At 38.4% G+C, this 14,505-nt stretch overlaps 1 protein-coding gene across 2 annotated transcripts; it reads right to left on the bottom strand.

Annotated features, from left to right (window-relative positions):
* Window positions 1–261: 261 nt before the first annotated feature.
* On the bottom strand, window positions 262–13,207 carry CD101 (CD101 molecule). Of its 2 annotated transcripts, none has more exons than XM_058185857.1 (4): window positions 13,141–13,207; window positions 9,998–10,375; window positions 7,144–7,560; window positions 262–840 (listed from the first exon to the last, which is right to left on the bottom strand). In XM_058185857.1, the coding sequence occupies exons 1-4, from the start codon at window positions 13,184–13,186 to the stop codon at window positions 665–667; spliced, it is 1,017 nt and encodes a 338-aa protein (XP_058041840.1). In that variant the 5' UTR covers window positions 13,187–13,207; the 3' UTR covers window positions 262–664. The 2 variants fall into 2 exon arrangements, with proteins under 2 accessions (XP_058041840.1, XP_058041839.1); XM_058185856.1 differs by lacking the exon at window positions 262–840 and adding an exon at window positions 3,928–4,441.
* Window positions 13,208–14,505: the final 1,298 nt, after the last annotated feature.

The raw sequence follows: 14,505 nt of genomic DNA, 5'->3' as shown, positions 1-14,505 counted from the left end.
CCCCATACGTCAACCACAACCTTGATGCAGCCCTTAATGAAATCAAGTTTGACCCCTCTCGTTTAAATTGTGATAATCAGAAGTCAGGGGTTTTTTTCCTCCTTATTATAAAGCCCATAACCAATCCCCTTATCTTAGGACACCTGCTATTTTTTTGTTTTCTGTCATCTGCTTTATTTTTCCCTTCTATTTTAAAATAAATTTCCTCAGTTCTTTTCATTTATTCATTTATTCATTTTATATTTTTATATGCCACACAAACCTCACAATTTCCCAAATACCCCAAAATATCTGAGAACGACTTCACCTGCAGAATGTGAGTAGATCTGGAAAATTCTAAACAAATACATTCGCCCTACATAACAGAAAAGATACAATCTATCAGTTCTGAGCAAAAACGGCATTTTATCAGTCAGCACAATTTTGATTTATGTATAGAAAAAAAATCTAGCCTAGTTGACCTTGAGACTTCATATTTGTACTGATGCCAGATTAATTGTTCATGTATAATGATAAATGAACCTAGTGTGTGTCTTCTAGTTCGGAAATCTTACAGCTCCATGTACCTTTGTCTATCAGTTCCATCTGACTTATCATAAAGATATGCTTGTCATTGTTTTGCTGCTGCACTAGAAGATTTCTCACACTAGGTCTTGCTTCACTGTCATTCAGACAGACAAGGCCCAGTAATGATTAGTACTAACCACCACCCCATCATGACTGAGCCAAGCCATACAGAACCATGGATATTCTGGCTTTCCACTGAGCAATAGAGATGCGTTTCTTTTCCATTCAGAGTTGAATTTTTGACAGCAGGGTTATTCATACTCAATTTTTTATCTGTAGAAATAAAAATAAATACACATAGTGAACATATAAGATCAAGTGACTGGACAATGTATGAATGAACATACAAGATCAGGTGACTGGACAACAAAGAACTTGTCTCAGTCACAGGTAATTCCGCAGCATGCTGGAATGCTATTAAATTGAACCTACGGTGTTTTGTTTTTGTTGTATTATTATTTTCTCTCTCTCTCTCTCTGGCAGGCATGGGGAGAAGTATTTGCTGGTTTTCTCAATGTGGTATGCCAAGATAATGTAGATGGTTTTAAGTACCATGAAGCATGATTTGTATCTTGGGGAATACCGTATATACTCGACTATAAGCCGAGTTTTTCAGCACGTTTTTTGTGCTGAAAAGCGCCCCCTCGGCTTATACTCGAGTCTACCCTTGCAGCTGGGCCGGCAGGACGAGCCCAAATGCTGCCGGCATGCTTTGCCAGCTCGGCCGGCTCGTTTTGGGGCGGCGGCTGGCCTCCGGCGTTTTCTTCCGCCGCTTTTTGATGGCGGCGGTGGTCGGCGGAGGGGCGGAGGGGCGGAGGGGCGTTGACATTTTCGCCTCTCACTCGTCCTCCTCTTGCCCTCGGAGGCGGAGGCGTTGTCACCCCGCCTCCTCTCCAGCCGAAATTGAGTGCGAAGCGGCAGTGGGGGTGGGGAGAGGCCGCGGTGAAGTGCCGGCGGGCCGACCCCAAATGCTGCCGGCATGCTTTGCCAGCCCGGCCGGCTCGTTTTGGGGCGGCGGCTGGCCCCCGGCGTTTTCTTCCGCCGCTTTTTGATGGCGGCGGCGGTGGTCGGCGGAGGGGGCGGGGGGCGGAGGGGGCGTTCGACATTTTCGCCCCCCTCTCACTCGTCCTCCTCTCGCCCTCGGAGGGGGCGGAGGGGGCGTTTGTCACCCTCGCCCTCCTCTTACTCATCCTCCTCTCGCCTCGGAATGTGAAAAGCGTGGAAAACTCCAACTACAGTATAAAAAAACATTTGCACTCAGTACTTTTTATTTTATTTTATTTTTGCCAAGTTTTCCCCAGGTTTTCCCCTATGGAAATTGGGGAGGTGGGGAGAAAGAGGTGAAAAGAAAAGCCTCTTGGAAAGCGGAGAAATACAGCAAGAACAACGATTTCTCCCCGCCTCCCGGCGCCGTCCTTCTCTCCCGCCAGTCACACGGTTCAGTTTTTTCAGGCTAACTATATTGCGTTTCACTCCCGAGTGAGGAAGAAGAAGGAGGCAAAAGAAACCGACCTCGCGCAGATCAGCAAATTAGCTTTCCTTCTCCAAACCAATTGAGGCGGGGGCGGCGCTGCCGAAGCCGCTGCTTACAGAGAGCGAAAAAGCCAGGAGACCTTGGCATAGGTGGGCGGCTGGTGTAAGGAAGGAAAAGAAAAGGGAGTGAAAATAAGAGCAGTCCGAGCTCTGAACTGGGGAACGAGAAGGAAAGAAAGAGGGAAAGAGAGAGTAAGGACTGCCACTGGGGTCAGGGAGCAGAGCACCAGGAAACAGGGCGGCCAACGCGCGCATACTACACACACACAAACACAGAGCCAGCTCCTCCCTGCCGCTGTTGAATCTTACTTCACCGCACTGAGTCCTTCGGGAGAAGGGCGGTATAATAATAATAATAATAATAATAATAATAATAATAATAATAATAATAATGATGATGATGATGATGATGATGATGATGATGATGATGATGATGATGATGATAATGATAATGATAATAATAATAATAATGATGATGATAATGATAATAATGATAATGATAATAATAATAATAATAATGATGATGATGATGATGATGATAATGATAATAATGATAATGATGATAATAATAATAATAATAATAATAATAATAATAATAATAATGATAATGATAATGATAATGATAATGATAATGATAATGATAATAATAATAATAATAATATTCAGCCGTGCTTCGCTTTGATGGCAGCCTGACGTAAAATGGGGGGCAGGGGGATACATACACGGTTAGGGAAAAATAACAAAACAACGTTTTGGGCTCAATTGCAGTCTTAAATTGAGGACTACTTGCAATTTGAACCTTATTGGACACTTCATTCCTGGAGGGTTTTTAAAGAACAGACTGGACAATCCTTTGTCTGAAACAGTATAGGATCTCTTGCTTGAGGAGTGGGGACTGGACTAGAAGATCACTGTTAGTTTGGGATATGTTCAGAGCCCACACATCTGATGACTTAAAAAACTCGAACGATCAAAGCTGTGCTGCACAATCATCCAAGCCTTTCTTTTTACTTTTTTAAAAGCATTTTTTACTATCTATTCACCTGAACCGGTGGTAAAAAAATGCTTAAAAAGTAAAAAAAAAAATGTCTGAAGCATAAAACATATATAGAACGGTTGCTGGAATTGAGTTTGTCTAGTTCAGTGAAAAGAAGCACCAGGGGTAACATGAGAGTAGTATTCTAATATTTGAGGGGCTGCCCAAAGAAGTGGGAGTCATCCTACTCTACAAAGCACCTGAAGGCAGTACAAGAAGTAATGGATGGACACTAATCAAGGAGAGAACCAACCTAGAACTAAGGAGAAAGTTCCTGACAGGAAGGAAGGAAGGAAGGAAGGAAGGAAGGAAGGAAGGAAGGAAGGAAGGAAGGAAGGAAGGAAGGAAGGAAGTTCTACATCAATCCTGGATCCATTGAGATCCCCCCTAGCCCCATCTGGGCCACCACAGGCACCCCGGACATGAGTGATGTTGATCTGGCCACACTCACTCCATTCACGCCCCCCCCATACGTCAACCACAACCTTGATGCAGCCCTTAATGAAATCAAGTTTGACCCCTCTCGTTTAAATTGTGATAATCAGAAGTCAGGGGGTTTTTTCCTCCTTATTATAAAGCCCATAACCAATCCCCTTATCTTAGGACACCTGCTATTTTTTTGTTTTCTGTCATCTGCTTTATTTTTCCCTTCTATTTTAAAATAAATTTCCTCAGTTCTTTTCATTTATTCATTTATTCATTTTATATTTATATATGCCACACAAACCTCACAATTTCCCAAATACCCCAAAATATCTGAGAACGACTTCACCTGCAGAATGTGAGTAGATCTGGAAAATTCTAAACAAATACATTTGCCCTACATAACAGAAAAGATACAATCTATCAGTTCTGAGCAAAAACGGCATTTTATCAGTCAGCACAATTTTGATTTATGTATAGAAAAAAAATCTAGCCTAGTTGACCTTGAGACTTCATATTTGTACTGATGCCAGATTAATTGTTCATGTATAATGATAAATGAACCTAGAGTGTGTCTTCTAGTTCGGAAATCTTACAGCTCCATGTACCTTTGTCTATCAGTTCCACCTGACTTATCATAAAGATATGCTTGTCATTGTTTTGCTGCTGCACTAGAAGATTTCTCACACTAGGTCTTGCTTCACTGTCATTCAGACAGACAAGGCCCAGTAATGATTAGTACTAACCACCACCCCATCATGACTGAGCCAAGCCATACAGAACCATGGATATTCTGGCTTTCCACTGAGCAATAGAGATGCGTTTCTTTTCCATTTAGAGTTGAATTTTTGACAGCAGGGTTATTCATACTCAATTTTTTATCTGTAGAAATAGAAATAAATACACATAGTGAACATATAAGATCAAGTGACTGGACAATGTATGAATGAACATACAAGATCAGGTGACTGGACTGGACAACAAAGAACTTGTCTCAGTCACAGGTAATTCTGCAGCATGCTGGAATGCTATTAAATTGAACCTAAGGTGTTTGGTTTTTGTTGTATTATTATTTTCTCTCTCTCTCTCTCTGGCAGGCATGGGGAGAAGTATTTGCTGGTTTTCTCAATGTGTATGCCAAGATAATGTAGATGGTTTTAAGTACCATGAAGCATGATTTGTATCTTGGGGAATAACTATATTCTATTTTGTCTCATGTATTTATCTAATGACAAAGCAATTACAAACCTTATCAGTATGGATGGGCTAAGGAAAATGAAAAAGTCTAAAATGCTTGTGGAAAAAATGATCAAGATGAGGGTTTGCTCACTATCACTAAAGGCATGATTCCCATTCCACCTATCCTCTTCCCCTACCCACCCACCCAAAAATGCCGTTAAAATAATTATTCTAGTGCAAAGGTAAGGAACTTGGGATTCACAGGTTTGGTGGGGCTGTAGCTCTCAAATTCCTCACCATTGATCATGCCTGCCAAAACTCATAGGAATGAATTCTAGCATAACTGGAGAGCTGGTGAAGTTGTATATAGAGAGAGCCAGTTTTGTTTAATGGTGAAGGTACCAAACTAGAAAGCAAGAAGCCATGAGTTCAAGTTCCACCTGAGTGGAACTCAGGCCATTCACTCTCATTCTCTCTCAGCCCAGCCCAGCTCACAGTGTTGTTGTTGTGGGTTAAATAGGGGGAGAAATATATATTGGATAGGATTACCACCTTGTGTTATTTATAAAAACAACACAAGAGAGATGTGCGTGTGTGCGTTTGTGTGTGTGTGTTTGGATTTATGCAACAAATAGAAATGCATTGCAAAAATTGAATAAAACAGTTCCTTTGTTTTCACACAGTAAAAGTATCAAGTAAAAAGAAGAATATATTCTCCTCAAAGGTATATTTCCAAATGCACTTTCCCATCAACTCTCCAGTTTATTGGGAGGAAAGGCATCTATAATTCTAAATGCTACAGCTAATGACTGCCTTGAACTAATTGTTTACCTGCTCCAAATTATCAACATATTGAATAATACAGAATAGAAATCCTGCTAAAATGTTGTTCACTGAGAAATACTTGTTGAACCTTTTTATAAGTGAAGTGAAACTTTAAACTGTGCTGTTTCAATTCACAAATGCATTAAAATTTCTTTTGCCAGGTATATGGTCTAAACTCCAATTGAGCCTGAATCTAAGAGTAAAGAGCCTGAGTCTCTTTACTTTCAGTAGCAGTCTTTATAACAAAGTTCAAAGTCCATAATTGCATGAACTGAGTGTGACTAAAAAAGAAAATGGAAAAGAAATATTTGGAAATCTAATAACTCTTATCTAGAAATTTGTAAAATGCACTAAATATCTGAATGCACAAAACTGATATTGTGCTACATGGATGTCATAATTTTATGGCAGAAATCAATCAGGAGAATTCACATTCCACTACTACCGAATTAAATTATAAAAAAGGCACTGGTTTTGGCTAGGTCTCCCTTTTACCTTGGTGTAAAATTTGATGTAGAAGTCATCAAATTTGATGCAAATATGTAGAAGCCATTGTATGGTTATGGATTTCATAACTAACATAGGCTGAAATTCGATATCATTTTCCCTTAGTATCACAGCAAAACTGGCTAAAAGCAAAAGGAGGAAAGATATTTTCTTCCCCTTTCCTTTCGCTTTTCCTTCTATTGCTTCAGCTTCTCTTTGGCTCAGGATCATGTGAACAGGGCATGGAATATATCAGCTCTAGCAAACTGAACAATGAAATAATAGTTAACAATGAAATATGCATTATTTCTCCAGTATTTCAATCACTGCTTGAACTATATGGATATGCTTCAGACATACCCATTTCCCTGGTTTTCCTAAACTGAATTTTTAAAATATCCATATCTGAGAAAAACAACAAACTTGTAAGGTTTACTTTTCTTCTTCTCATTTTTTTTGAATTTGATAGGACCAGACCACAGAGCAATAGAATTTTTCAAATATGTTTTCTTTTAATAAAAATCAAACCAAATCCCACTGAGTAGCTGAACATGTAGAGCGGGGGTATCAAACTCAAGGCCACGGAATGCTTAGATCTGGCCCATGGAGCCTCTCTGGAAACAGTGAAGGACCACCCTGGGTTGCCTCCGCCCATGAAAACAGAGCTCAGAAGGGCCGCCTGCGGTCCTCCCAGACTCCATTTTTGCTGGCAGAAAGTTGCAGGAGGCTGTCACAGCCTAAAATGGAGCTCAGGAGCCCGTTTTCACTAGCAGGGCACTTGGGCCATCACAGGCACCCCGACAAGAGTGATGTCAAGCTGACCACACACACCTTGGCCATGCCCACCCCACCCCCTGAGGTCAAACCAACCCTGATGCAGCCCTTAATGAAACTGAGTTTGACACCCCTGATGTAGAGAGATCTTAGAATGTTAATTTATACCAAAACTTTTTAAATCTGGTTATGGAAAACTCGGAACCATAAAATAAACTAACAACGTTTGTGGGAGACATAAACAGTTTCCCACAGATTCTTTACTAGCTATTATATGTTGTTTATAAAATGCAACATACATGAGTTTAAGAAAAGCTTACCAAGAGGTTTAATGGTCAGTGGTGCTGTATCTGTCTGTTTCTGGACAATATCTTTCCAAGTTCCATCAGGGTCTTGAATCCACTCCACTGCTTCACAATACAATTTCCCTTGATCTGAATGTTTAAGTTTGATGATGGAAAATTTATATTCCGTATCCCCAATTTTCACTAGCCTGATGTCTCCTGTGTTGAACCGCTCAGTGTAGGAAGGGCCTGGAAGCAGAATGTAATCTTTGGACAGGGAAAGAATGTTCTGGGCCTTTCTGTCCTTTCCTTCTGGTATTACATACCAAGCAACAGAAATGTGGGTATGTTGTGCTGTTGCCGTCGATACTTGACAAATGAGATCCAAAGAATCGCCTTCATTTTGCATGAGAATCTGTGACTTCATGGTTACAGAGAGGTTGTTTGGAATTACTGAACGGAAAGAAAAGACCAATTGCAGTTTTAAATTCTTCAGACAGAAATTTTTGTAGAGGGGACTGTGGTGTACTAGTCAAAGACTATGAGAACAATATACTGATCTTGAAGGGATTGTGAACTTGGATTCAAACAATTAAGACTAGGATGAATGATGGTAAAATGCCAGCATGCTAATACTGTACATGGTGCTTCTGGCCCTCAAGTTTTCTGAAAGGACGCATGGGAAACAACCAACAGTTAAGGGTATAATTTGTTTAATGAGAAAAGGAGAAAGAAGCAAAATGTAGTTTATGCGGCATATGATTGGAAGTTTGTTTCTAAGTAGTAAAACAAGAGTGAATGGAGACCAAAACTCTAGTGACCATTCCATGCAACTTCTTATTGCCTAATTGTAGGGTGCAAATTTACATTTCAAATTCTGCCATTTGCTAGTATTGATTAAATGATGCTTTTCGAGCTCAGAAAATGGCTGCTACTTTTCCCGTGGAAGGTTTCTCTAAATTATATTTTTTTACCTCTTTCCTTTTTGTAGTATCCTTAGTTTCTGTTCTGTTTAAAATTTTTCAAATCCCTTTCAACTCTTTTATTAATTCCACCACTAATTCTAATTCAAGTGCACTAAAGGTAAAAACATATCCCTATATTTTTCTTTCAGACTTCCAATAATAGACCAGAATTTCCATCTCTAAACATAAACTCATGTGACTTAGCAACAGAAATCCCAGTAGTCCTCATTGGCATTGTTAACTGAATGCCACTGATAATTAGGTGAAAACCAATTCCTATCCAATACATTCCTGCTTGGACATCCCAGGCCTGAGCCTCATTAAAGTAAGGGATTGCCTACTCTTGAACTATTCCACCCTGCTATCTCACTCCCATCTCTGTCCTTTTGGCTCCCTGCCCAGCAGCATTCTTCAACAGCAATGGCACTGAGGCTGAAGTAGAGGCCCAGGGCCTTCAGCAGTTTTAGCTGCCTGCCATAGTCCCCAGACTTCGCTTTAGCCCTAACACTGCTGGCATAGCCACCATCACTGAGAAGTGCCACCACAAACCTCAGCTTTCAGCTGTGGTACTGGGGCTGAAGTAGGGGCTAGGAGTGGTGGCAGCTAGCTGAGATGGCTGAAGGACCCAATCCTTTACTTTAGCTCCAGTGTCACCAATGCTGCTACTGCCAAGAGTTCCACTGTGCAGGATGGCCAAAAGGATACAAATGGAATCACATAGGCAGGTGACAGAATTGAAGAGCCCTGAAGTCATAAAGGCAGACTAAATGCCAAGACTGAATTATTTATGTTATTTGTAACCCTCTTTTATTATTTTTACAAATAACTGAAGGCAGCGAACATATCCAACATACCTTTCTACCATTTTCCTCACAACAACAACCCTGAGAAGGTGGGTTGGGCTGGCCCAAAGTCACTCAGCTGGCTTTCATGGCTAAGGAAGGACTTGAAGTCACAGTCTCCTGCTTTCTAGTCTGTTACCTTAACTACTTAGACCAAACTGGCTCTTTCTGATCATTTGACCACAGGAATATTGCAAAGGCCATGATTTCAGAAACAGAATGTAAGAACCATTTGTCAGCACTGCTGTAACTAGGACTGGTCACTGTACAAATGGTTGTTCAGTGAGGACTATATGTACAATCACTGAAGTATATAATACAATACATTGCTTATGTGTGCTGCAATTTTCAAATGCTATTTATGTTTGGATCATCTGCAAGAGAAGCTGCGGACTCCGGAGCCTCCAGAAGTGGACAGCAGATAGGCAGAGGAACAGAAGGAGTCTGTTCCTAGTGCACGCATGCAAAGAGCTTCCAGAAGGCAAGAGCAGCTGAAGAAAAAAGGACAACTCGGGAGTAAGGCCAGAAGGTGATTGGCCACTCCCATAAGGCTTAAAAGAGTAGTAACGAGCCGTTGGGTTCTTCCTAGGAAAGCAACATTGATTTCCATGCCTCTTGTCAGCGTCTCTTGAACTTTGTGGGAGTTTTGCCAAGAAAAGCCTTTAGCAGGTTGCCAAAGACATCAAAGGTTGATGATAAGGCCAAGGGACTGGTTATTAAGAATTTTGTTTTGGACAAAGCTGAGAATGAATTAATTCTCAGCTGTTTTAATAAAATAAGTTTGTTTGAGGACTGAATTGTGTTTAGTAATCACTACTCGGGCCTTGGTCACAACAACACCGAAGTGGAATTAATTATCTAGTTCATTCTGAAAATTTACAATTATGTATTGTTATGTAGTATGAACAACTTAATGTCACTAAGCTGAACTTAGATAAGCAGACACATGTAGTGTCTCATGAGTAGTTTTGTACATTTCATTCTCCATGTGGATTAGTAAAAATCTAGTAGAGTAAATCAAACATCCGACATGAAAATTGGTACAGGCTTAGAAGTGAATATGCACCCCATACTTTATCATACCTGAGATATTTGTTTTAGCACTGTAAGTCCCAAGATAAACATCTTCTGTGTTGGGTGTGTGGCATTCATATACACCATCATCTGTATCCTTGAGATCCGTGATGTGCAGGAGGACAGAATCTTCCTTAGTCTTTTCAATGTAGATTTCCCTACTTTCAATACGCGTGGAGTAGTAATCATAAGAGAATCTTCTGTCCTTAGTGCTGATGATATTCATCTGCGTCTGTGGAGCTGAGGACTGATAAGCGATCCACTCAAAATTCTGTTCCACTGATTTTTGGTAGCCACTGACATTACACGAAATAGTGATGTGTGTCCCTATTACTCGATAAAGAGGTCCTTTTTGAATAGACACCATTCGGCCTCCCACACAGGGGTCTATGAACAAATTATTAAAAGATAGTAGAATCAGTCCAATTTATTACATTAAAATATTAAAAAAAGACATTGTCCAGACTCCAGACGCATGAAGTGGTGGATAAGAGCAAGACAGTTTAAACTTTCCAACAACTATCATTAGACTGTGGTAATTTGTGACATTCAAAAAACTTGCATTAGAATTCACAAACACTACGAATTCTGCTTTAGCTTTATTAAATAAATCCTATTATTTTGATAAACTTACATTGAGTTTTAATTTTGTTCCATACATTCAGCCTGCTTCTTCCTGTGCATAGTCAGGCAACATTTTAGCTTTTGAAATATGATGTTATTATATTTATAACCAGTAGTAAGATATATTGAAATGATTTAAAAATTAATCTTTATAATAATTTAATAAAACCTAATATTCTAGAAACGTTTAATTATTATGAAAGGCAACATGCATAGTTATCTTTCTATAATCCAGCCAAGTACTTCTCCACATTAATTAATTTTGTAAAAAATGTGTATCATTTAGGAGAGTTATATATAATGCTGAATTAGAAATGTGACATTCTCATTAATATTGATCAAGATTGGTTTTATTTCCAAGAAAATAAAAAAATAAGAAGGAACAATTGGATCATTTTCATAAACTAAGAGAAAGTCTTCCAGAACCTGAAACTTATTAATTACAAAAAAATTGCAAGCTCTTGTGTGTGTGTATGTGTGTAAAATTAACTGTAAAAAATATGCTAATTATTTCTGGCCGTTAATCGGGTGAAAAGATGGAATTCTTTTTCCTGTTGTATTGTTTAAACCAGAGCTCAACTGTTTCAAGATCAAGGGCTTCACTCCTATAACATAGATGAGCTCAATCACCTATGTTTGATCACTGATTTGTTCAATATTGAATCATGGCTATCACAATTGGCATTTTGAGATATGTTATGGAACCAGCTGAACATCTTGTATAGTCAGATATCTTGGCTTGAGAACAGCAGTTGTTTTAACCTATGGATAGTGATCCCTTTGGCAGCAAGAAGGTATGTAGATACAAGAAGATACCATAGTAGTCCTGAGAGTTAGGACAACTCTTTACTTAGCCCCCTTCTATTATCAATTTTACAGGGAACTCAAAAGAGCCCTGGTTACTCTGCTTTTGAATAATATTACAGGACTTATCTCCCAATAATAAACACAATTCCCATCATTGATAATTGACACCAATATCCAATTAGTGTGGTGGCATATAATAAGGCTCATAGTGACTAAAAGCAGCTGAAGCTACTTTCTTTTAGTTTGGTAGATAGGCTTTATTCTTAGATCTAGGTTTAGAACTGACTGGGTTTTTTTAGTAGTTGACATTTCATGTATTTTAAGTGAAGCTTTTTAAAATGTGTATTATTTCTTTGACTTACTTCTGTCTTATTTAACATTTTTGGTTTTATATTTAGGATTATTGTTATGTTTGTTTTGTTGTCTTATTAAGCATCATTAAATCATCCAAATAACTTGTATAAATTCCTGGAAGTGAAATTATATTATATAATAACTTATATTATTATCACATTATATATCTTTGATTTATTTTACCTTTTTAATTAATTGCAATTTAATATAATTTAATTTAACTACTGGAAAAAGACATATCTTCTGTGAAAGATTATAAATGATATGAGCATCTGTCGGCCCTGTTTGTTGTGTTTCAAGAATTCATTCTGATCGCGCCACTAAGTATACGTGTGTTTTCTGCTTATATCGATGTGGAAAACATGAAAAAATGTAGTATAAGTCCTAAAATGAAATAACATCCTTCCTATTTTTAATAAAAAAAACAGTTTGATCCCACCTTCATGTAATATGCCCTTAATCTGATCATGAGGATCAGCATCTTTAAAACCTTGTTTGGTTAGTATTAATTTAAGAGAAGATGACATAAGAGCAATAATCAGCAAAGAATAAAATTCATTAAATCTTTACAGCATGGACTCACCCTGATAGCATACACACATAAGGCACTACAAATAGGATATAGAGATAAGGAATAGTGGTGCATGCAGCTTTTCTAAAATTGTGAAATAATTAAAAATAGCTCTTCAAATGCTGTATAACTGGTCCTAAATAGAAAAAGACCCCTATAAGTAAGTACATTATCAATTCTTAGGATCATTAAATGGAACTTTTGTGAACATATCTGATATTCCCTGAAAACCAGACACTTTAGGTTTGGTAGCTTATAGGTGAGCATCCAAAGATATCTACCATATTTTTCAGAGTATAAGACACATATTTTTCCTTCCTAAAAGAAGCTGAAAATTTGGCTGTGTCTTATACTCTGAATGTAGCTTTTTTGTAGCTTTTTTGCAGCCCTAACTAGGCGCTAGCAAGTGAGCTTTGCCTGCTCCCTCCGACTTTCAGCTGTGAAGTTTTTTTCCAGCCCTAAAGAGGCGTTAGGAGCGATCTCCGTGGTTTGCCTGCTTTTCTCATTGCTTCCCTCTCCAAAGATCAGTTGTGCTTTAGAAGCTGTTTTTTATACCCAAGCAGGGGATAAAAACCAGCAAACTAGTGTGCTGAAGCTGACCAGACTAAGGACGCTATCCAGATGAGTACCTGGTGGGCAGATCGCACCCCCCATTTTCTTCCCCAAAAACTGAGCTGTGTCTTATACTCTGAAAAATACGGTACTTGGCTAAAACTGGAATATACTTACACTGGCAAGAAATAGCAAACCTGAACCTAGAATTCTATACAAAGAAACCACACTACATGAAACTCACCAAACAGCACTAGGACCATAGCTGACAAATACAGAAGATGCCCCATTAATACTAAGGTCAGTCTTCCTTCTTCTACAAGAAACATATGCTGAGATCTGGCAATGAGCTTTGCCTAATAGTGATGAGGAAACTGCCACTTCTTTTTTGTGGTTTTTAGGTTTCACAGTGGAAAAACCTGTGAAAATTTTCTCAGAAATGCTTAAGAGGCCACCTGCAGACCAATACAATAGTGGTTTATTAAGAAGGCAGCTCTGTTGAATCTCAGCCCTCCGGACTTTTGTATTCTCAGTATAGGTAGTCCTTGACGTATGACCAGAACTGAGCCCAAAATTTATGTTGCAAAGTGAGACATTTGTTAAGTGAGTTTTGCTTCTTTTTATGATCTTTCTTGTCATAGTTGTTAAGTAAATCACTGTATTTATTAATTAGTAACACAGTTGTTAAGTTACTTTGGCTTCCCCATTGATTTTGCTTCTCAGAAGACTGGAAAAAGTGATCACATGACCGTGGGACACTGCAAGCATCATAAATATGAACAGTTGCTAAGCATCTGAATTTTGTTCATTCGACTATGGGGATGCTACAATCTGTGTCAAAATCAGCCATAAGTCACTTTTTTCTGTGCTGTTGTAACTTTGAACAGTCATTAAATGAATTGTTGTAAGTCAACAATCTTAAGAATATTTTTCCTCCACTCAGTGCTGTATTATAATTGCTCAAGTATGTGACATGAAAATTAAACACTAAAACTTAACAGGCAAATAGTCTTTCAGAACAGAAACTGTTAAAAATGTTTGTGCTTTCATATATCTTAATATTTTTTAACTCCTTCTTAGTTCTTTCTTGGTATCTTCAATCCCTATTCAAATCTCAGTTTTCCTTGGCCCATGGAAGAGATGGTCTGCCTCTCCTTCACAGTTATGATAATACAACACAGAACCCACATTGTTCTTTTTCTTCTTCATGAAAAGAATAACATGGAGAGAATTTCTCATATTTTTCCAATAATATTGCAATAAAATTGCAAAGCAATTCATTTGCAATTATCAAAAAATTATATCCAATGTTTATTTAAAATAAGTGGAATTGATTCATATGTATTCACTTCATGACACTATAAAAAAAGGTTGATTTATCAACTGGTAATTCAAAAGCCCTGTGCCGTCTGATTACCAAGAAATAGTTCTATAAAATGGGATAACTGAGTAATGAGCACAATTATCTTGTTTATTTTTTTTCTTTGGAGAATTAGTATCCTTACCTGACAGAGTTATGCTCCAGATCTAAACTTCTGGTGCTAAACGCATTTAGCTGTTAATGAATGTCAAAATAAAATTTACATAATTATATGCCATAAACTGATAT

Source organism: Ahaetulla prasina, chromosome 5 (genome assembly GCF_028640845.1).
Source record: "Ahaetulla prasina isolate Xishuangbanna chromosome 5, ASM2864084v1, whole genome shotgun sequence".
Lineage (NCBI taxonomy): Eukaryota > Metazoa > Chordata > Lepidosauria > Squamata > Colubridae > Ahaetulla > Ahaetulla prasina.
The sequence above is the reverse complement of the archived record's forward strand: the minus strand, read 5'-3'. Positions and strand labels throughout refer to the sequence as shown.